The 25,296-nt window shown below is 41.5% G+C and overlaps 1 protein-coding gene across 10 annotated transcripts in view; it reads right to left on the reverse strand.

Annotated features, from left to right (window-relative positions):
- ABLIM2 (actin binding LIM protein family member 2) overlaps nucleotides 1-25,296 on the reverse strand; it is a gene marked incomplete at its 5' end in the record, with an annotated part of 215,546 nt that overhangs the window by 150,636 nt on the left and 39,614 nt on the right. For 8 of the 10 annotated variants that reach the window (XM_084625593.1, XM_084625590.1, XM_084625592.1 and 5 more), the window contains one exon: nucleotides 9,959-10,093. In XM_084625593.1, coding sequence (XP_084481719.1) covers nucleotides 9,959-10,093 — 135 coding nt within the window. Of the gene's footprint in view, nucleotides 1-9,958; nucleotides 10,094-18,262; nucleotides 18,321-18,378; nucleotides 18,528-25,296 lie in introns of those variants that run through there. The other 2 variants (XM_084625588.1, XM_084625591.1) reach the window with 2 other exon arrangements.

Below are 25,296 nucleotides of genomic sequence, written 5' to 3' on the forward strand. Positions count from 1 at the left end.
AAGGGGCTGCTTTCAGCCCCCCCACACCCTGGGCAGGTGGAGGGTCCGCCGCGGCTCCCCAAAGCTGCCCAGGCTCCCCAGCCAGGCTCCATGCTGGCCTGGCCTGGGGGTGAGGCCTCAGGGGGAAGAGAAGGGGAAGCGGGCGGGGTCTGCCCCGACGAAAAGTGGACAGGTCAGGCCTCTTCACTTTCAAAAAGTAGGAGGGCTATGGCCCCCTGGCCCTTCCCCATGTTCTGGTGCCACTGGCCCAGGGCTCGCCACATGGGAAAGAAGAACCATGGCGGGAAGAGGAGGGGGTCTGGAGGTGGAGCGTGGCCAGGGCCACGCAGGCAGTTTGGGTAGGCTGAGCCTTCCCTTGCCTTTGATACCGCCACCCAGGCCTGACGGTATTCACCCTAGAGTTCTCAAGGAACTCAGATATGAAATTGCAGAACTACTAATTGTGGTATGCAACCTATTAATTAAAATCAGCCTCCATTCCAGATGACTGGAGGATAGCTAATGTGACACAGATTTTTTAAAAAGGCTCCAGACATGATCCTGACAATTACAGGCCAGTAAACCTAACTTTAGTATTAGGCAAATTGAAACTGTAGTAAGGAATAGAATGAAGAGACACATAAGTGGACAGTTCTTTGAAAACATCTGCTCAAAGGGCCAGCAGTCAAAACGCTAACAGAATATTACGAAGCATTAGGTAAGGGATAGATAATAAGACAGAAAATATCATAATGCCACTATAATAATCCATGGTATGCCCACACCTTTAATACTGTCTACAGTTCTGGTTGCCCCATCTCAAAAAAGATACATCAGAATTGGAAAAAGGACAGAGAAGGGCAACAAAAGTGATTAGGGTTATGGAACAGCTTCTGTATGAAGGGAGACTAAAAAGACAGACTGTTCAGCTTGGAAAAAGACTACTGTGGAGGGATATGATGGAGGACTATAAAATCATGAATGGTGTGGAGAAAAAGTGCTATTTACCCCTTCATATAACACAAGAACTAGGAGTCACCCATTGAAATTAATAGGCAGTAGGCTTAAAACAAACACAAGGAAGCACTTCTTCAGACAATGCACAGTCAACCTGCGGAACTCATTGCCAGGGGATGTTGAAGGCTAAAAGTATACTTGGGTTTAAAAAAGGATTAAATAAGTCATGGAGGATAGGTCCATCAATGGCTATCAGCCAAGACGGTCACGGACGCAACCCCTTGCTCTGGATGTTCCTAAACCTCTGACAGCTAGAAGCTGGGACTGGATGACAGGGGACAGATCACTCGATAAATTGCCCTGTTTTGTTCACTTCCTCTGAACCATCTGGCATTGGCCACTGTCAGAAGACAGCATACTGGGCTAAATGGACCATTGGTCTGACCTAGTATGGACATTCTTATTTTTTTATGTATTTACCTATGAAAGTTTTACACATAGTCCATTGTCCCAGTCCAGCAAGCCACTGAAGCATGTGTTTAATTTTCAGTTGGATTTGAATTGGACTATTTATGTGTTAAAAGTTAAGCAAATGCTTAAGTGCTTGGCAGATCAGGAGTTTTGTGATATTACTTGAGTAATGACTAGAATTTGCTGGGCTCTATATTGAACGCTGTACCTAATCATCATCAACAATTACTTGTGCACTAGTAAAGAAAACCTATGACAAAGAAGGTGAAGGTAGGAAAGAAACAAGGCAAATCAGAGAAATAAATAAGCTTTCAGCCTGATATACATTATAGAATTTTTAAAAAGCTATGGTCTAAAAATGATCTGAAAATCCCAGCACAGGATCTGATTGACCACTGTATTACATCAGTTTTACACTGGCATGACTCCAATGAAATCAATTAACAGAGTCACACCACTGTAAATCTGGTGCGACAGAGTGGTAAATCAGGCCCAAAGCCACTAAACTCTTCAAGACAGATTGTGAGAGTGCCATGTCCACTGCTCACTTATTCCTGGTATATCTATTTAACACGTTCGGGGCCCCACAGGGCCCGAAGGATTTAGCCAGTGATGAACATACTGCTGGTGTTGTCTATGGAACAACAGCAGTTACGGATATTCCAGGGCAGTCACCAAGAATGCAAGGTAATGAACCACACCTGCTTTGTTAACTTTGTTTTGGGCTTTAATCTTACTTTCAAGTTTTTTGTAAATGGCTCCTCTCCTGCAACCTGAGACTCTTTGGTTTTACACTATGTTCAAATGCAAATCCCTCACATTTCACATGGGAGCTTTTAACATGCTTATTTATAGCCCAGCAGATGGGTTTGATGTCATAAACAAACTACGCCCTGTTACCAAGTTACAGATACCTTCTAATTATTTCCTTCTCTAGTGAATACTCTCTATCCTAGCTCTGCCCATCTTCTCATCTGAATCCAATGCAGTTAAAATCATTGGCTCCAATTCCCATTTACACTAAGGGTGCTTTCCATCACTCCAGTCACGTTAAAGGGGCCTTAACATGGGTGAAGCTGTAATGAATACCCACTCCAAGACCCCCTTTTCACTGCCACAGTTGTATAAAGGAGGCATTAGTGCAAATGTGAAACAGGCACACTGGCTTACAGAGCTACACCAATTTACACAAGTTGAGGATCTAACCCACTTTGATCAGTTAAACCCAGCGTGCAAGGATAAATACCTAGGAGGATGCATATACAAAAGAGCGGACTATTTCACCATGGAGGAGCAGAGCTACTGTTTCCAAGGCACATACAGCACGATAGCAATCCAGGGTCCAATAGGTTTTGATTAAAGATTGAGCAGCAAGACCTAAAGAAAAGATGGGTGGATATATGGTAAAGCTGATCCTGTATAGCAGCCTTGTTTTTCCACATCTGAGGTTCAGGCTGGAAGCTCACTGCCTTGTCTTTGACTGAAACCTGGCTAAGGACAGCGAAACAATGCACAGCACATTCCACTTACATCTGTGTAACTTTATAGTAGGGTTTTGCATGGCCCTATTTATTTGGTAGGGAAACGGCAGGACTCCACACACAGTCACTGTAAGTTTACAGAGCAGCGTTCATGGAAGTTGTGTGGATTTGTTCCTTCCACAGCATGCTAGAGCTGATCATTTAAAGCAGAAGAGTCACGCCCTCTGTTTCTTTTTAATTTATAGTCAAATCTATGCCAGTCATCACCAAATTTTCTGTGCACCACGGATACATTGGGCTTGTATATGCACCTGAACAATTTCCTAAATAGTAATGCTTGATGCAGTTCAATGTTATGCTGTAATTGTTAGAAAGATATCATACCATAAACATTGAGAGCCAAAATAAAGATGATCCCTATCTTTATTATCTGTATGGGATCAAACTTAAGTTGTCCGGGGTACTGTAATGGCACCATGACACTGGCAGGCCAAGTGCCAGCTCATGCCAAGGTCCCCGTGTCTCAGCTGGACACAAACAGATACATAGCTGTCATTTGTCTGGCTCACTTGTGGGTGGATATTGATAAAATAGGTATTAGAATTATGAGAAAGAATTTAGTGTTTAGATTCATTTGAATGCTCGTGAGATGCTGCATGCTTTAATCCTACTTGTAATATCTGTGCTCCATGTTGTAATGTAATATTTGAACGGTTGTATTGTGAGCCTTTGTGACTGTGTGAATCGCCATACTGAAGAGGGATATTAATTAGTGTGAAGAGCTGCTCTTCAACAGAAATTATGCCCCTTCTGAAGGAGGAGACCCATCAATACCAGACAGGCTATGAGTGGTTCTTACAGCTGGAAATCCCCACATCTGGATTGAGGAATTGTCAACAAAAGGACTTAAAACTTATTGTTGTTCTGCTCTGCTCCCTGTAAACAGGAGTCATGCAAGTGAACTCGTCCCATCAGATGAGTTTGCACCTCACATCACATAGCAGGAGGGGAATAAAATGCAACTAGGTATCTCTGTGCTGCTTGGAGATGCTGGGTCAGCAAGCTGCTTCTAGGCATAAACAAGAGATTCCCCAGCTGCTTAGCCTGGGTTAGCCCAAAAAGACAAATAGAGCTTGATGATTATAGAAGCCGATAGACGTTTGAAAACCTAAGACTGTAACTCAATTGTGTATCTGTGTTTGCTTGCTTTAACCTTGTAAATAACTCTCTAATTTCCTTTTCCTATTTAATAAATCTTCATATAGTTTATCATAGAATTGGCTAAAAGCACTGTCTCTGGTGTGAGACCTGAAATGCAACTGACCTGCAGTAAGTGACTGGTCCTTTGGGATTAGGAGTAACCTGAATATTGCTGTGATTCTTGGTGTAAGGGATCACCTACCACAGAGATACACTCACCCCGGGGGCAAGACAGACTGGAGTACCCAAGGGGACTGTCTGTGACTCCATGTTAAGGCTGTTAAAGTGCTTCAGGAGTTTGCACTTGGTACAGTTGGTTGGTGAAATCTAAGTGTTAGAACTCAAAACCAATTTGGTGTCTGTGCCCTGTTCTTTAACAATCTGTCCTGCAGTTGGCCCAGATGACCAGAATTTCTCTAACATCACATACCGTATGAAAAGCTATTGTGACAGATGCCCTAGGAGTGAACTAGAAAACGGATATAGCCGTAATAGTCAATATTTTATCATGTTTTGTCGTTCTCTTTCATATTTTTCTACTGCTTTAATGAAAAAAATAAAACAGCATTCTCATAGCTGTTAACCAAAGGATTTACAGCCTAAAGAAAACAGCATTGCCTTATATTTCAATGGCACAAAGTTTAAATCCTGTTATGATTATCCTTTTATTAAAACTGACTTGAATGGGACTCTGTCGGAGTAAAAACAGAGTAAAGACTTAGGTACTGGGCCCAGTGCAAGGGACATGTAGACAGATGTTCCGTAGTTCCAGACTGATAGGCTGAGCTGCAGAAATTAGATATTTTACTTGGTCTACAAAAGATGCTGCTGCATCTTCAGTACATCAGTCTGGAACATATTACTGACACCACTGATTTTACTGAGAGTTCCTGGCATTCATAGCATTGTTATTATTATCTTTAACCTGGATCTGTTTCCTCACAGTTTTAAGTCGGAGAAATCATTAACTGATTATTAGCTTTTCCACCCTATCTTCTTGACACTTCTCTCTGTTTTGGAACATAGCGGAGCTTTATCTGGGGAACTTGACAGAGACAGGGTGGGACTTTGAACCTTTGGTGCCAGTTTTATTATTTTTATATATTTATATGTGTCATTTCAAACAAAAGATGTCTATAAGCAAGCTGTTGGCACCTGGATAATTTATGAAACTCACAATCCACATAAGGATAACATGTAGCAATATGATACTACATTCAATTGTTTTGATAGCTAGTAAGCCAGGCAGCAGAATATACCTCATTCCACCCCACTCAAACCTCCTACCCTCCCTTGCCCACAACTAACACTCTATCAAATACATTGGTTCTATATATCACTTATGTGCTCACAAGTAACTGTAACTCCTCCCAATGTAACATCATCTGCCATTAAAAAAAGTAGCTCGATAAGACCATGCTGTACCTCATTGCACACCTCCCCTAAACTCAGTATAGATTCAGTTATACCCTTTGTTCATGGGCTTTTAGCTAGTTTACAATCTTCATGACAGTGTTCGTGTCCAAAGCTACCTGAATGAGCTTTTTCAGGTATGATTTTGTGAGTAATGTTATCAGATGCTTTATTAAATCCTAACACGTCTATTGTGTTCCCTTCATCCACTGAGTTTGTCACGTTATTAAAAATAACCACTCGAAGTTGGCCTAACAACTTGTGTAAAGTTTATTTATTTAATTATTTATTTAGCCTGTGCTACCTATAGCCAATGGTTCCTTTACCTTCCATCCCATACTGAAGTGGTAAGTCTGCACTAGAATACTGTCTACAGTTCTGAAAAACTAGACACCAGAAAGATGTCAATGAATTGGAAGGAGTTCACAAACAAGCAACAAAATTATCATGAAATTTGATTTATGAGGAAAGATTAAAAGACCTAAATAGATATAAGCTGGGCTAAATGATGACTAAGGTAAAATATGATAAATGTCTACAAGTATTTGAAGGGTCTAAACACCAAGGGACTGGTTATCAGCTGGAGTAAAGTGTCATACCTCCATTGTCTTCACTGGTGTTATGATAATTTAAACCAGCTGAAGGTCTGTCCACAAGGAAAACTGCCAGTTTAGGGTGGTTTTGGCAATTGGTTCAGCCCAGGTTCATGTGTTCTGTTCTCTAATCAGTTTATTTCAACTATAATTTAGTTACAATTCAGCAGCAATGTCTGTTAGTTGAGAGTTTTCTGAATTGTACATGACATCTGAAATACTCCAGTCATAAGGTACCATTACATGTTTTCTTCTGATTTCAGGACACTCTAGCAATGCGATAAATCACCTATGGTGAAATTCACCCATTGGCAGAAGGTCGCCTACATACACCACAAAACACTCACAGTAACCTTGTATAACTCACACACCTTCTGGGTGTGGTATTCTGACCCATCTAGTGACACCGAGACGTGTGTGTGTGTGTGTGAGGTCTGCTAAGGGTATGTCTACACTATGAAATTAGGTCGAATTTATAGAAGTTGGTGTTTTAGAAATAGTTTTTATATATTCGAGTGTGTGTGTCCCCACAGAAAATGCTCTAAGTGCATTAACTCAGTGGAGTGCTTCCACAGTACCAAGGCAAGCGTCGACTTCCGGAGCGTTGCACTGTGGGTAGCTATCCCACAGTTCCCGCAGTCTCCGCTGCCCATTGGAATTCTGGGTTGAGATCCCAATGCCTGCTGGGGCTAAAACATTGTCGCGGGTGGTCCTGGGTACATATCGTCAGGCCGCCGTTCCTTCTCTCCCTCCGTGAAAGCAGCAGCAGACAATTGTTTTGCGCCTTTTTTCTTGAGTTACCTGTGCAGATGCCATACCATGGCAAGCATGGAGCCCGCTCAGGTAACCGTCACCGTATGTCTCCTGGGTGCTGGCAGACGTGGTACTGCATTGCTACACAGCAGCAGCAGCCCCTTGCCTTGTGGCAGCAGACGGTGCAGTACGACTGGTAGCTGTCATCATCATGTCCAAGGTGCTCCCGGCCACGTCGGCCAGGAGCGCCTGGGCAGACATGGGTGCAGGGACTACATTAGAAGTGACATGACCAGGTCATTCTCTTTAGTCCTGCAGTCAGTCCTATTGAACTGTCTTATGGTGAGCAGGCAGGCAATACGGATTGCTAGCAGTTCTACTGTACCATCTTCTGCTAGGCAGGCAAGAGATGAGGATGGCTAGCAGTCCTACTGCACCATCTTCTGCCGAGCAGCCATGAGATGTGGATGGCTTGCAGTCCTTCTGCACCGTCTGCTGCCAGCCAAAGATGTAAAAGATAGATGGAGTGGATCAAAACAAGAAATAGACCAGATTTGTTTTGTACTCATTTGCTTCCCCCACTCCCGCATCAGGGCACTTATTTCTCTAGGTCACACTGCAGTCCGTCACAGAGAAGGTGCAGCGAGGTAAATCTAGCCACGTATCAATCAGAGGCCAGACTAACCTGCTTGTTCCAATAAGAACAATTACTTAGGTGCACCATTTCTTATTGGAACCCTCCGTGAAGTCCTGCCTGAAATACTCATTGATGTAAAGCCACCCCCTTTGTTGATTTTAATTCCCTGTAAGCCAACCCTGTAAGCCATGTCGTCAGTCGCCCCTCCCTCCATCAGAGCAATGGCAGACAATCGTTCCGCGCCTTTTTTCTGTGGGGATGCCACACCACGGCAAGCATGGAGGCCGCTCAGCTCACTTTGACAATTAGGAGCACATTAAACACCACACGCATTATCCAGCAGTATATGCAGCACCAGAACCTGGCAGAGCGATACCGGGCGAGGAGGCGACGTCAGCGCGGTCACGTGAGTGATCAGGACATGGACACAGATTTCTCTGAAAGCATGGGCCCTGCCAATGCATGCATCATGGTGCTAATGGGGCAGGTTCATGCTGTGGAATGCCGATTCTGGGCTCAGGAAACAAGCACCGCATTCACGGTTCTTTTCCTGTCTACCTGGCCAGTGCATCTGAGTTGAGAGTGTTGTCCAGAGTGGTCACAATGGAGCACTCTGGGATAGCTCCCGGAGGCCAATACCGTCGAATTGTGTCCACAGTATCCCAAATTCGAGCCGGCAAGGCCGATTTAAGCGCTAATCCACTTGTCAGGGGTGGAGTAAGGAAATCGATTTTAAGAGCCCTTTAAGTCAAAAAAAAAGGGCTTCATCATGTGGACGGGTGCAGGTTTACATTGATTTAACGCTGCTAAATTTGACCTAAAGTCCTCGTGTAGACCAGGACTAAGCTTCAGAGTTCCCCGGTTCAATCCTGCCCGATGACGACCAAGGTCTGTTGGCGTTACACTTGCATGAGGTGGGATTAGGGATGTAGGTGGCCATGTAAGGGGGTCTCAGCATCCCACTGAGACATGGGTTCTGCACTAGCTATGAACTGATTGAGGAGAGCATTAGGAACAGGCAGGTGGAAGTGTCAGTAGATCCATGGAAATTACATGGAAATCGCCTGTGCAATGAAGACACTGAGCGATAGCAATCACTACTGGTTCTTCTTTCTGCTCGAGTTGTGATTGTGAAGGTCTGCTGTGATTCCCTACTGCAGCACTGGGGCCTCCAGGGTAAGGCCTTGGATTTCATCAGTGTAGAGCACATACATTACTGAGGCTTTATGTAAGAGGCAAGAATTTCACTCTGAACAACAACTATTCTAAGCCTACTTATTAGTTAATGCCTGAAAAGTGTTTTGAAAGTGAAATTTATCATAGTAGTATTACTATTTAATGCATATTATAATTATATTAACGTGGAAAATTATGTACCGATTTTAGTCCAATTTAAATACTTTAAGTTCTGACCTTTATTCCTCTAGCTCTGAGTATGTAACTAAAATATTTGTTCCATTTAGAACACTGTATTATTGCTTACATGTCTTCCTGTATAATCCTTCCACAGAGTGATATATCATCAAACTGAATTAAGTCACATTATAATATCTAATACTCTCACTATTTCATTAAAGATTCATCCAGGTATTGAATATTACATGCTGTAAGCTTTGTTCCACAGGATTAGTAAAGACGTAATTGTATTTGACAGAGGGAACAATATGAAGGAGATACTCATTTAATGGGCCCTTGAAATGCGCTCATCTATATTTTGAGCAGAATTAAAAATTAAACAAACTGCACACATAGCCTAGTGGATAAAGAATTGGTCTAGGAGTTAGGAGACATGAGTTCTGAGCCTGGCTCTGCCTTTAACCAGCATGTGACCTTTAGCAATTCACTTCATCTTTCTGTGTTTTGATTTCCCCTTTCACCCTAAATCTGTCAGCTCTTCTAGGAAGATAGTCTTTTACAATGAGTTTGTACATTGCCTTGCACAGTGGGTTTCAGATCTAAGTTGGGGCCTCTATAACTTACAGCCTAAAGAATAGAGCACCTGTTTTGTATGTGGTGTTTGGAAGTAAAGTTGCAGTAAACTGCTGACTGGCAATAGCTAGGCAAATGGCCTATTAAAGATTAATTATCAATTTGTTCACTTATATGTTTAAAACAAAACAGACCCATAAAGTCTACAAAGTTATCCTGCAAATTGGACATAGCTAATCTATGGAATCTTGTGTTTCTTTGTTGTTACCCTTGACTTCCTCCCCCTACGCTGTGTTCCTCTCCCATCTTGTCCCTATTTAGGCCCCAGTCTTACAAAAAGCTCCATCTGGGTGAACCCTTGCACTTGGAACTCACTGCATGTCAGGGTCTTAGGACCATAAACTCTTTGATGTGAGGACTGTCTTGTACTATAGTTCTGTGCCATTTCCAAAACAATGGGGCCACAATCTCCAGGGAGTTACTGTATCCTTTTATATATATATATATAAAATCAATAACAGCAGTAATAAATAGTAAACACTTACCTTTACAAACAAAGCACTTAATATGAAAATATTTGTTCTGAACTCTCAAAACTTCCCCTTTGCATGGGTTTCCACAGTTATTGCAGAGAATTGATGGTTTGTCCAGGTTGCTATGTACAGCCTGTGGTTGAGAAACTGAAAAGAAAGACAAGTTGTATAAGAACATACAGTAGATTAAAAACTTCTGGTGGACAAATTAGATAAAATGATAATCTTGTCAGAGAAACAAATAATGAAAATTGACATTTCAGTCAAAACATGCCATGAACATGACACCTGGGCCAAAATGGTCTCACTTTCTGGTATTGGCCAGCTCCTGATGTGGTCTTTTAAAACTTTATTTTAATTGAATTCCCTTTGAAGTTATATGTCAGTGTAAACAGTCTGCTCACAAATGTAAGCATCACTGCTGATTTTCATTTCCATATAGGTTACCACTGCAATAATGCAAAAGAATTGTACATGGCTTATGAATTTCACAACCAACTTGAACAAAAACATTTTGGATCAAGGGTTGTATAAAGAGAACTGTACAAAAAAATGGTAAAACTTTTTTTTGAAAATTCAACTGCCTTTTTTTTTTCAACAGTTTGCATCACACTGTTTAATTACAAGTTTAAACATTCTGTCAATTTCAAAAAACAAAAAAAATCAAATCAACCAGCTCTAGTTACAAATTATTTGCTGAAACTAATGTCTCATAGGATCTCAAGCACCTGATTCCACCCCAGACTGTAAGAAATTACAAAAGATTTTCCTTTAGCTCAACTGGTAAGTGATTATGCTTTTAGAACCAGAGGATCTAAGTTCTGGTTCCACTTTTATTACAATATTATTATGCAATGAAAGATACTGAAGATATTACAAAGATATTGTAAGGTTTCTCTAACTTTTGAATGCTGAGCTCCTCCTCAGCAAAATAAAACCAAATGCACTCCTCCTTTTCCTGCAACCTCACCATGCGCTGTTAAAAGCTTACACATATTAATTATACATCCTCCATGTTCCCTCTCATGGCTAGTCTTCCCTCCACATCCCCCTAAACACAACTCTTTGGAAAACACTGACATAGATCTTCAGATGACCCTTCCTCCCCTTTGTTACATGCTTTGATGAGAATTGAAATAGCTTAAAATGTTGACATATAAAGCACCATCATTAGCATCAACATTAGCACCCATTGCTATGAATGGGCTCACAGCTATTTTTCGTGGGTTCTGCAAACTCAGAGAGATGTCTCTACATCAGTGGCACTTTATGTTTGAAGGTTTCTTTGTAACCATGACAGACTTTTTTCAAACTAAGGCTGAGAATCTGGAGAAGAACTAAGAGGCCTGTGCTCCCAGCTAGTCCTTCGCCCATGTTAATCCCACAGTTTGGAAAACACCAATATACTGTATATCGCAAATTTCCAGCCAGGAGACACAGAAAGTTTTGGGAATTTTAAAGAATGTTAAGCACTATGACATTACTACAGAGTTCTGGTCTGGTACATGCTTGGTAACCTTGGTACTTATATAACTGTGCTTAGTCAGCAGACGCTTTCTTCTGTATGTGGCACTGAAGCACCAAGATAGTGATTAATTTATTACTACATTAAAATGCATTTGAAGCCACTAAAGGAATAACTATAATAAATATGACTTGGTGAGTGGAGCTCTGATCTCACTTATTGACATCCAGAGCAAATGTTCTCAGCTGAGAAGTCAAAATATGACTGCTTCTAACCAATAGTTTGCAAACTCAAATTGAAATGGGGTGTGGGGAGGAAAATCACAGTGCAATTTGCCCCTTACATCATCATTAGTGATAAAGAGTCTCCAATCAGAACTTCATTGACAACTCTGTGGCAGAAAAGTAAGACAGTTACATAGTAACTTTGCTCATCATAGCCACATACAACAAATATGGATTCTTCTATCACAAAATTTGCCAAAATAAAGACCAGGATAAAATTTTCACAAGTGCCTAACTCTCTCGGGGCCTACGTCTCATGAAAAGTTAATGGGACTTAGCCAACTGAACCTATGGCAGAATTTCTGGCAAGCAAGATTACAACCACTTATGTTGGAATTGATCCAGGATGGTTAAAATACTTATTCTCATATAAAGTATCATGTAATCTTACAAATCAGATTCTATGCTAAACAACCTATCCAGGCACTTTCTTCAGACTCCCAGACACAGTCACCCTTTTAGAATAGGAAAAACAAAGGTAAGATGTTGTTGTGCTTTCCCAGCAGTATATATCAAAATGTTGAGCAGGGCATTTATTATGAAACATGCAACTGACTAGCCATTTGTACTGCAAATACTTAATACTGGAGGAAGGATCCTGCACTGGAAGAGAGATGATCTAACAGGTGTTTTCTATTTCTAATCTCTAAAAGCCAAAGCCTGCCAACTCTAAAAGCCAAAGCCTCACACAAGTATTCATGTAAGGACTACTCACTTGAGTAAGGATGTTCATGATCAAGCTTTAAGTTTACATCTAAAAGAAATCATGTGTAATATGCTAGGGATGCATGCACAAACTTCGTTTTTCTACGTTTTGTGACTTCCAGCCAAAGATATTTTTTATTACGTTTAGTAAATAGCACATTGGGAACTTTCAAGATTGTCAGCACTGAAGGTAAATGTCATTTTAAACTAAGTAAAATCTTATTGTGATAAAAACAAACACCCCACCCCCCAAAAGCAACTCCCCACCCACTCTTTATTCTGTGTATGTTCCAGGTTAAAAAGAGTTGCTAGGTTAGTGTCAAAAAGGTATTCTAAGGGTCTTTATCCTGTGCATCATGGTAACAAATAAAGGCTCTAATCCTGCTGTCCTTCTGCAAGCAAATGCCTATTGACTTCCACAAGAGATGCAAGTATATGAAGGCTGCAGAACTGAGCTCATTTAGGCTAGCAAAATATCGAGCAAATTAAAAATTTGCTGCCATCTTGTGATATAAAATAGAAATTGCACCTCACCTATTAGGTTGTTTATGCAAAAAGGCATTCCAAAGTATTGTATGAAATGTTGAACACAAACTTTCTAGTTCTTGTTATTTTGCTACAGTACATTTTTTATTTTTACTTTTTAATATGTTAGGTAACAGTGTCTTTGGGCTGAATTATTAAATCAAATTGTAACAGGCTTGAATCATGACTCGCCACACCCATAGTAGCTTTTCCACCCAGCAACAGATTAATACAGGGAACTAATAGAGTGAACAAGGGAGAGTAAATTACATACTGAATGTCCCTCTTCTTACTCGGGGGATTCAGCACATCATTCTAAAGTTGCGTTTTTTTCCCCCAAAGTGATTCCAAATCAGCTTTAAAAAGGTTTCCGGTTTCCGTACAGTCTCACAAGAAGAAAACAAATGCAACTTAAAAATAAAAATAAATCAGTGGTGTTATGTCCTCTCAGATTGACCAATAAATTAACTGTGAAAGGGAATTTGGTGTATTTCCTTTTAGAGATTTAGTAAAAGTGCTATCAGCCAATTACCCCTTAATTTTCCTTTATAACTATTTCAGGGCTAAAAGTTGTCTCCCTGTATTTACTCTAATGCTCCGATCCTCCAAATATTTGTGCAAGTAACTTTTTATGTAGCAGTTTTTCAGAGCAGAAAGACATTAATGCAGCCAACCATGCAGATGTTTCCTCTGCGTGAAAATTATGAACATCTTGTCTCATAAATAACTATAGATTTTTATGAAAGGGTTTCCTCATTTGGAATTGGCTGTAGCTGTTGCTTGAACTCTGGATGCTTACACGGAAATTTCATGTCATGTTTGTTAAAAAGAAACACTATGGAAAGGTTGTTGTCAACTGCACCCATGCTTACAGTCCCACCTCCTTTGGGGCAGCAAGACTTACTGCATGCAGATGGTTTCCCTTGAATGCTAGCATTGATTCAGAAACGTGCATTAGGGCCAAGGGCTCTGCATAGCTCCCTGTAATACCTAACCTGCAATGTATCTGGAAATCAACACAGAAGCCTTTTTTGTTACAGTAGGACTCAAAAAAAAAAGGCGCGGGGGGAACCTATCTGGCATGTTCTTGCCATCTTTTTGATGTCTTAGCATATCTTGTTTAACAACAGTTTCCAAGCCATGAGTGGAAATGAAAAGTAAAGAATTATATTTAGCCTAAAGCACAGATATGCAACAAACTGTACAACAACTATAACTTTTTGCTTGCGTTCCATTTTTTAAATCTCACAAGGATGCATTTGACATTCAAAAATAACCATGTTAAACAAGCATGAATGAACAAACAACAAAAACTAACAGGGTGCTTTATTTTCCTCTCAATTCAAAAGGAATTAATTAATTTACTACATTAAAACTGATCAGTGTTTCACCCAACATTCTCTGTGGATCAGAGTAGAAATGTAACCTCTGTGAGGTCATAATAAAACTATGTTTCTTCATGTACCAGAGGAGTAGCCGGATTAGTCTGGATCTGTAAAAGCGGCAAAGGGTCCTGTGGCACCTTACAGACTAACAGATGTATTGGAGCCTAAACTTTCATGGGTGAATACATCCGACGAAGTGGGTATTCACCCACAAAAACTTATGCTCCAACACATCTGTTAGTCTATAAGGTGCCACAGGACTCTTTGCCGCTTTTATGTTTCTTCATATAGTTTAAACACTGTCTCTTTCATCTGGAATACCATAATGATAGAACATGAGAAATAACTCCTTCAGACTAGAGAACGCTTCTTTTATTCAAGTCCTAATACATTTTTAACTTACATGCATTTCAATAACATTTTGAATCTAGTCTCTTTATATAGTAATTCTGATCATTTTACTTTTGTCTTTATGTGTCAAAGTTTAGCTTCAAAATATCAACATATTTTGCTAGCAATATGCTGTCATCCTTTGTGGAGTTTAATGATTATACAGTATATTAGGGCATTTGGCGTAGTATCGTCCTGATTAAAGTTCTCATTTAAAGTTTGAGTGATCACGTACTTTTCTTAGATTACTGAACTGAATGAAATTTGAAATTCGCCTTTATTTACTCTACACTGAAAATAGCCTCTGCTGAATGGAAATATAGAGGGAGCCCTTGTTGTGTTGGTGACGATAGCATGCATGGAGCCCAAAATCTTGCTGATGTTCTGCTGTGCCTGGATCTGGTACCTCCACAGGTCTGGATGAGGAAGCAGATTATAACTACCCATATTAGAAAGTCACTGAAGGTTCCTGCATCCTTACTTGCTTCTTCAAAGCCCAACGAAGAATTTATTGCATGTATGTTCCCACAAGAAAAACAACAGATTATAAAGAAATGAGTAAGAGTAGGACACATTTCCATAGCATTGCCACATGGGCACTATCTGGTGTCGGGAACTTTATTGCTGATATTCTTGCTAAATATCCATGTGACAGGACACCTTGATCACTGACAGTGCTGCAGCCTGGGGAAGGCTGAGGACAATTATACATTTTCGGGGGGGTGGATTGTGAGCACCTGGGTGGCAATCACTGGGCTAACAAGGTAACTGGGGAAAATATGAGGGGGAGGAAACAGGAAGCAAGGGGAGCTCAAGAGGAGCTCAGGAGGAAGCTCAGAGAGAACCTTGGATTCGGAAGTGAGGGCTGTAAGGAAGCCTACCTTGCTGTAAGCGTGTATTGCACAAGTATTACTATGTAAGAGGGAAATAAATATACACATTGGTGTAAGATAAACAGCCTAGTGTGCGTATTTGTGACTGGAAAACCATCTGAACTGGCCAGACAGTGAGGTTCACTGGGTAGCAATGGAGATGTCCTGTGACAATCCAGTATCAACATATTTCTGATACGAAAACTCAAGACAGCCAGAGGAATCACAGGTTACCTACTGAGCACCCAGCAGGAGTGAGGTGATGCTCCAATTAATTCTAGTATTAAATAAGGTTTATTGAATTAGCAGTGACTCATTGAAAAGAAGTAAGATTTTCACTCACATACAACTATTAATATGATGACCATCTATATGGCCCTGATAAGGCTGACCCTGGAATACTGCACTGAGTTGTGCACACCTCAATACTGGAAATATAAAGATGAACAGGAGGGAGTACGTTGTTAGAGCAGTTGAGGTACTGATTTACAATATGGCTGAGCCACAGCTGAGGGGATATGGGATAATCTGGCAAAGCAATGACCGAGGTCTGAAAGAATCAATGGCCATTCCCTAGTTCATATGAAAATATGAACAACAAAACAGACACAGACGGCACTCCCAGCTTTGAACACCAATGAGCAGCTCTAGTGAGGACTACTACTGCACACGCCTGGACGCATAGAAAGTGCAAAGCAGATAAATGAGAGATGGGAATGCCAGTCATTCATTAAACGTTAGAAGGACAAATGTCTTAGGGCCCTAGCCTAGGACGTGAGAGACCTCAGATCAATTGCTAGCTCTGCCAGAGACTTCCTGTGTGACTTTGGGCACGTTCCTTAGGTCCAGATTTTCAAAAGTTATTTAGGTGTCTTAAACACCAAAAAACAAAACAAAAACCAATGGAAAGTAAACACCTTGCACTTTTGAAAATCCCACTAGGTGCCTATCTGCATCTTTAGACATGTAAATTACCTTTGGAAATCTGGCTCTTAGCCTCTCTCTGCCTTAATTTCACATCTGCAAAGCAAAGTACTACACAGTACTTCCCTACCTCATCAGAGGGTTGTGAGGATAAATACATTAGAGACTGTGAGGTGCATACTCTGGTAATGGCGGCCAGATAAGCACCCAAAATAGATTTTTCCTTTAAAAATCCTTGAGACCCTCTGGAACTTTGCTGGGTACTGGGGATGTCCCTCTAACTTTCCTGCAGGGGGCTGCAGAGCAGAGCCCCTGCATAGATGCTCCTCCAGCCTTCATCGCCCTTGTGATTCCTTTCCCTCTCCACTGAAGGGAGGAGGAAGACAGAAGGGCTAAGGGATCACAGAGTGGTGACTCCTCCAGGCCTCGCCATCCCTCCCCTTCAAGCCCCAGAACATATCCATCAGCTAGAGGTTTATGTTCACAGTCTTTTTCAAGATAACCCTCTCATGTTAACTGACCCCTCAAAAGATTTTTTCATCTTAAATTTGACAGTAAAATAAAGGGTTAGAGAAGTTTGTCCACTTGGCAATGACCCATCCACAAAAAGACCTCAAAATTGCATCCAGTTCTCCGGGGGTTTGAAATCTGACTACTTTGCTGTATACTAACTACTGACTTCCTAAAGAGATCTTTTATACTGACGTTCAAGTAGTGTACTTTCTGAAGTGCTGGGTACAGTTCTTCCAAGGAATTCTTGTCAGTTGTTCCTACACTGCACCGCAGTGAAGCAAGCAGCATTATCCTTTGTTTTGCAGTTTATCTGACATATTTCTTTGCAGTCCAATGAATTACGTAGAAAAAAGCCCAAACAAACTTCATGTTCAATGAAGTCTCCAATTCTTTTCTAAAACTAAAATACAGTAATTTAATGTATTAATCCAAGAGTCCAGATTAGCAATCTTTTATCTTTGCACTATGTAGATATATTAAATATTTATTATTAATAATTGACTGTAGTATCTCTTCCAAAGGCACTAACAGAAGGTTTTGAAGTCTCATTCCGTACTGCCGAAGGATCAAAATCAAGTCGTAGATTTACAGTGTTGTCTGGCATAGGAGACCAGATTCTTAAAACTGTAAGCCTGAAACACCATGTGACACTACTACTGATTCCTGAATACCTTGCACGGGAGATGGCAGAAAAAAGGGAGAGAGGTTACCTTGCACAATGCAAAATAGGCTCGTGCAAACACACACAGTAAGACACAGATACAATGCAAAGTGCTCAGTGCCAAACAGTTTCAAATCTGCCAATATGTTCACATGCAAGATACACAAGACACTGCAAGGAGGCTAGTGCAAGCAAGCCTGTTATATTTATGATTAAATAAATGTCTTTAACATTCATCATTTCAGTTCATATGACCGACCCTCTGCTAGTTTTCAACATAAATTGTGGATTTGTACATTTTAGTGAGTTTGCACTGCATAAGGATACTGAACAGCACTCCCAATGTAGCTGCATAAAGTACAACACTTTTCATCAATAGGATTTAATATGAGATTTAAAAACATCTAATATGTTAAAGCCATGGAGTTTTAAAATGGATCACCCATTCAACTACCAACATGAAACGTAGTTAACAGAATGACAGTCATGCTAATTTGTAACTCAGTATTTTTCCAATTAACAAGAATACTTAGTACAATTTAAAATAAAGCAGTTCACATTTAACCATCCTTCTGCACTCTGCAACACTTACATGCAATAGTACATTCTGATGACAATCCACTTAACAATTTAATCACAGAAAATTCCATATGAGAGGCGAGTCATTTCTTGTGTAAATCCCCCAAATGTGGAGTCGTCACACTGTACCTGTATCATCCGGCATTCCAGCATTAATTCAGTCGGTGACACAAGAACTACTGCCAGGCATATCACCACTCCAAGTACCTATAATCTGCAAGGAGCACAGTTAAAGCAGCTGTTGAACACGTGAATTTGAAGAGTACTTCAACAGCCGAGTGAAACTGCAGCTGGGCTCTCCCACTGGAGCTCCTTCCTGAGAGAAATGTGGCAAGGGTCATCTGACTCCTGCAGCTCCCACACATAAACAGGATTATAGCCAAGAACTTACTGCCTAGTAAAAACAGAACTCTACAGAGACCTCAAAATTCCCACATTCACAGGACATCCATCTCTTACAAACAGGCCCAAATATACATTGGCCTTAGTGTTGTTATCCTTTTTTGACCCAAAAATTCAGGATCTAGTTGGTCATTCCAGTTAGGAGGAGAAATTGGTGACAGTCAGGTATTTCTTTGATGCAGTTTTGCTTACTGACAAAGAATGTACAAAGTCCTGTGTCTCTGAACACAGAAGGAATCAAAGAGCAGGAAACAGCTTCTTTTGCTCACAGCACCAAAAATATATATACTTTTTCGCCTGCACCCCGGCCCATACATCATGCTTACAGCTGCTCCTTCAGGCTGTCTGTGTTACTCCCTGCCCTCCATGGTCTACCTTTTATCCACACATACACACACCTACCCACCCTGATCCAAAACAATACGCAGCAAAGCCTTTCCGTCCACACAGTCCAAAACTCTTCAGTGCATTCACATAACCCTTTTGTCTCAGGTGGGGGCCTGTGACTAACTTGTTCCTACAGTTAAGTTAACTGAAGGGTACATACACCCTCATCAAACTCAGCAAGGTTTTAACTTGACCACTAAGAAGCTTTCACCCAACTCATAACAGCACAGCATTATGCAAACCATAGTACTGTGCGTATCCACCAAGATCACTCTCTACAGCAGACAAAGAACAACAAGGATAATGAGCTCCAAGTAAAAAGAGAGGAGCAGAACACTTGGACTAAACCTCTAATCAACTTGAGTTTGGGACTGGTTGTGTTTGTGAAATTCATGGCCACAAAGACAACATGGGCTGTGGTTGTTGGCATGAATGGGAAACCTGCAAAACCTCTCCTGTTAGCCAGTATCCCTGCCTCTTCCAAACATGTACACATCTACCTCCCAACACCCAGTAGGAACCACCCTAATGTACTCAGGGGGCAGGATGCATAACTAACTCTTCAAGCAGTACTCCGTGCCATTCCATTCCAGCAGACTCTTTAGGGAGCCACCTGGTATAAAGGGCCTGCTAGGGAAGCTGGTAGAACTCCCTTTTCTCTACACACACACACACACACACACACACACACACACACACACACCAGACACCCTTACTCATGATGAGCAGTACCTTACTTCATGAGTAGTCCCTCTGAAATAAATGGAGCTGCTAGCGGAGTAACTAACTACTGAATATTAGCATAGTGGTGGCATCTTGCCGTAAAGGTTGCTTTTTCTTTATAATTCCTAGAATTCTAGAGGGAGGTTGTGTTCAAAAATCGTCTGGCAACCAGAAATCGATAGTACTATGTGTGAAATAGTACTATAGAAATAGTATTTTTCAATTCATACAAGTACTGTAGTGTAATCTCTTTATCGTGAAAGTGTAACTTGCAAATGTAGATTTTTGTTGTTACATAACTGCACTCAAAAACAAGCCAATGTAAAACATTAGGGCCTACAAGTCCACTCAGTCCTATTTCTTGTTCAGCCGATCGCCAAGACAAAAAAAGTTTGTTTACATTTACGGGAGATATTGCTGCCTGCTTCTTATTTACGATGTCACCTGAAAGTGAGAACAGGCATTCACAGGGCACCGTTGTAGGTGGCATCACAAGATATTTACGTGCCAGATGCGCTAAAGATTCATAGGTCTCTTCATGCTTCAACCACCATTCCAGAGGACATTCCAGAGGACAAAATATATGCCATTATTATTTAGGTCAATCTGTCTTGGTAAGTTTCTAGACATTATTTTATCAATGAATGAATGAATAGCCTTTAAAAAAAAACCTAAAAACAAAACAACACCCCCATCCTTCATATATACACAGTACCTACATAATTATGATTAACCACTGGGAATAAATTACCAATGGTTGTGGTGGATTCTTCATCACTGACAATTTTAAAATCAAGATTAGATGTTATTCTTAAAAACATGTTCTAGTTCAAACAAAAATTAATTCAGGGAAATCCTATGACTTGTAATACAGGAGGTCAGACGAGATTATCCCAGTGGTCCCTTCTGGACTTTTAATCTATGAATGTGTGATCGAGAAAAAGGACATTTCTTGATGTCCTGGTAGGAACAGCTGATAGTTCTTAGATACTGCAGAAATCCCAGTGCACTAGATGGAAATGAGAAATTCTAACAAAGGGAGAAGCCCCTTGAAAATGTTTCCCTTTGATATATTATTTACAGGAAATATCCATGATTTCATCAGTTATTAATGGAAACAGAGTAAAGCATATTGTTTTGTTAGTCCAATACTGACTGCAGGGAATAGAACAACTGTTATCACAGAATCACAGAAGATTAGGGTTGGAAGAGGCCGAAGGCAATCATCTAGTCCAACCCTATGCTCAAAGCAGGACCAACCCCAACTAAATCATCCCGGCCAGGGTTCCTGGCTCCTTGTTTTGTCGTCTGCTACCACTGAGAACAACCTAGCTCCATCTTCCTTGGAACCCCCGTTCAGGTAGTTGAAGGCTGCTATCAAATCCCCCCCTCAATTTTCTCTTCTGCAGACTAAATAAGCCCAGTTTCCTCATCCTCTCCTCATAAGTCATGGGCCCCAGCCCCCTAATCATTTTTGTTGCCCTCCACTGGACTCTCTTCAATTTGTCCACATCCTTTCTGTAGTGGGGGGCCCAAAACTAGACGCAATACTCCAGATGTGGCCTCACCAGTGCCATATAGGGGGAATAATCACTTCCCTCGATCTGCTGGCAATGCTTCTACTAATGCAGCCCAATATGCCATTAGCCTTCTTGGCAAAATGGGCATACTGTTGACTCATATCCAGCTTCTTGTCCACTGTAATCCCCAGGTCCTTTTCTGCGGAGCTGCCACTTAGCCAGTCGGTCCCCAGCCTGTAGCAGTGCATGGGATTCTTCCGTCCTAAGTGCAGGATTCTGCACTTGTCCTTGTTGAACCTCATCAGCTTTCTTTTGGCCCACTCCTCCAATTTGTCTAGGTCACTCTGGACCCTATCCCTACCCTCCAGCATATCTACCTCTCCCCCAGCTTAGTGTCACCCACAAACTTGCTGAGAGTGCAATCCATCCCATCATCCAGATCATTAATGAAGATGTTGAACAAAACTGGCCCCAGGACTGACCCCTGGGGCACACCGCTTTACACCGGCTGTTAACTAAACATCAAGCCGTTGATCACTACCCGTTGAGCCCAACGATCTCACCAGCTTTCTATCCACTGTATAGTCCATTCATCCAATCCATACTTTTTTAACTTGCTGGAAAGAATACTGTGGGAAATCATATCAAAAGCTTTGCTGAAGTCAAGATATATCATCTCCATCGCTTTTCCCATATCCACAGAGCCAATCAGGTTGGTCAGGCATGACTTGCCCTTTGTAAATCCATGCTCACTGTTCCTGATCACCTTCTTCTCCTCCAAGTGCTCCACAGTGGATTCCTTGAGGACCTGCTCCATGATTTTTCCGGGGACTGAGGTGAGGTTGACAGGTCTGTAGTTCCCCGGATTCTCCTTCTTCCCTTTTTTAAAGACAGGCACCATATTTGCCTTTTTCTAGTCATCCGGGACCTCCACCAACCACCACGAGTTTTCAAAGATAATGGCTAATGGCTCTGCAATCACATCAGCCAACTCCCTCAGGACCAATGCATCCCCCAGCCCCATGGATTTGTGCATGTCCAGTTTTCTAAATAGTCCTTAACCTGTTCTTCACCACTGAGGGCTGCTCACCTCCTCCCCATACTGTGCTGCCCAGTGCAGCAGTCTGGGAACTGACCTTGTCTGTGAAGACCAAGGCAAAAAAAGCATTGAGTACTTCAGCTTTTTCCACATCATCTGTTACTAGATTACCTCCCCCTTTCAGTAAGGGTCCCACACTTTCCCTGACCTTCTTGTTACCATTTCACATCCTTTGCGAGCCACAACTCCAATTGTGCTTTGGCCTTCCTGATTACACCCCTGCATGCTCAATCGATAATTTTATACTCCTCCTTAGTCATCTGTCCAAGCTTCCACTTCTTGTAAGCTTCCTTTTACAATAATGATAAAGAAAGTCTTGCTGTAAATCAATCTCTCAGTGGTGAACACTTCAGTAAACTGAAACAAGACTGACCTGTCATCTGTAACTTGAGCCAGCCTCTGACTGACAATGGGCTGAAACCAGAGCAGCAGATCCAAAAATCCCACCTCCTACCCAGAATTTTTGGGTGTTCAAAATCCAGATTCAGGACCAGATCAGAATGCTGTAGCTTGAGACCACTTCTGCTTCTGATTGACACAGCAAGTAACTGAACTCACTGCCAGGAACAGCTGAATGACATTTATAATTTACCTCATCTCTTTGGTTTTAGAATTATTCAATTTCTAAACTATAATTTCCAGTTATATACACACTAGCAGGTAGTAAATGCAGCTGATGTAATTGACTTTAAAATTCTAAGGCAGTATGACTTTATTGTGTTAAATATTTATGTGCTACCGGCACTGGACCATATCCTTCCTCCCATTACTCACATGAGTAGTCCCTTTGAAGTCACTTTGAAGACACTCTGGTTGGACACTGCAGAGGGTTCCAGGATTTGGCCCATTCAGTTTTCCCTGAGACACTTTCAGTTTGGCAGAAATCACTCTGCTAAAGAGCAACACTCAAAAGAACAAAAATTAATAGGCAGAAAACGTGTATGAGCTTTCAGGAAAAAAATCACAGCTCTTCCCTCTGCTGTCAGCTTCATTCTCTATCAAAAGTCTGAACTGTAAGTAAATAACCTGTATTTAGATATTATACTATGTATGGTGCAGTCAAATAATGAGCTAATTTGTATTTACAATTCTACTTACAACAGCATTTAATGTATGTAATCTTGGAGCCTCCCCCGCAATCTCACAGTGTGGCTATTGCAAAGGCAAATCATACTTCAAGAGCTTTAGGGCTGTCAGTGCGGTTTCAGGAAAGCGATGCCACAGAAGTTATTACTCTCCAGGAGCACAGGTGTGGCAGATGTGCCACTGACTCAGCTGAACTTGATAGGAAAGAACAGTGCCAACGATACAAACAAGAAAGTTCTTCAAGACACAGGGACAACATTCCTGCATTTGATGAACCATAAAAGCAAGCAGTCAGGGTTATGAACTTAGACTGATTTCACTCATTGAAAAGACTTTTTCAAACCAACCAAGCCAGACACTTTTAACATCCTGACATTAAAAATGATAGCAACTTACAGGTATGATGAACACCTGCCATATAATCAACACTGCAAAAAAGGACAATCAACTCAGTTCATTTTCCAATTTGCAGTCAAATCCTGGGCACTGCAGTAATGGCCTCGCTGTATCCCTTACCCATCTTTGTTGCAGGATTCACTTAACCAAGGTTACATTGCTCAGTTCGTTGCCTTAATTTTCTTTTTTTGCAAAAGTATCAGTAGACAGTTTAGCAATGAATTTAGGACACTGAAATGCAATTGACTGATGGGAACTCCTTGTCATGGCAGCAGTGGTTTTAAATGATGTAGGGGTTTTTTTAAGTCTGTTCTGAAATCAATTCAGGGGTGAAAGTGAGCCGGTACGGGCCGGTACAGTGTACCGGTAAGAAGCCGGTACTGACCCGTATGCAGCCCATAGTAAAGTGCTGCCGGCCTTTTGGCTCACCCGTCGGCGGCCCTGCTGGTAGGGTCCATACCGGCAGGATGGCCGACGGGGGGGTGGGAGAGGAGAAGGGGCACCAAGGTTAAAGTGCTGCCCCTTCCCCACCCTCGTTGGCAGCTCTGTCGGCAGGGACCCTACCGGTCGGGCTGCCGACAGGTGAGCCAAAAGGGGAATGATGTTAAAGTGCCCCCCCAGCCCTGCCCCTTCCGCCCAAGGAGCCGGACCCTGTGCCAGTAAGAATTTATTATTACTTTCACCTCTGAATAAATTATATCTTTCACACTCACCACATGCAATTCCCCATCTCAACAAAAATAGGGAATAATTAAGGTTTCAAAATATAATGTAACCCTGTGTTCACATGTTCAGAGCTTTCTGCAATATCCATTTGTGAACTGAAGTTTTCCATCCTTGGCCCCTGCTTAGTTATTTTACACTAAAGCAAACTTCCTTCACCACTTGAGCTGGGGGAGAGCGAAACAAGTAAGCTTGTTTTCCCCACTGTAAAAGAAATAAAAGAAATTCTATCAGGTATTTTTGAACAGAGCTAAGTCATAGCACCTCTGCAATAAATAGCCCCCATGTCCTCTTATGCAGGAGGCTGTGTCTTTTTAAGCAGCTGAGTCTGTGTAGCCGTGGATTTCATGAACTTCCTTAGCTCTCCAGCCTATTCAAAACTGGTGTGTATACTCTTTACACAGCACACTGTTGCAGAGTCCCTCCCACCAGATGCAGCTACTTCTTCCACAGATCTTGATGGTGCCTTTCACAGAGCCTCAGCTCTGGGGTGAATTTCACCCTGTATCAGCTGGAGAACACATTGAAGCTGTATTTATTAGGTGTTTCTCTCTGTGCTCTTTAAGTCATTTCCCTCCATAGTCACTGCACTGCTTCAGATTCACTATCATTTTGAGTTTTACTTCCCTTGCTCTTTTCTTGCATTAAAGATAATCTGACACTTAAATAAATGAATAGAAGTGTCATAGGCCTGCCTCTGTGTGTGTGTGT

This window comes from Lepidochelys olivacea, assembly GCF_965140295.1.
Source record: "Lepidochelys olivacea isolate rLepOli2 genome assembly, chromosome: 4".
Classification (NCBI taxonomy): domain Eukaryota; kingdom Metazoa; phylum Chordata; order Testudines; family Cheloniidae; genus Lepidochelys; species Lepidochelys olivacea.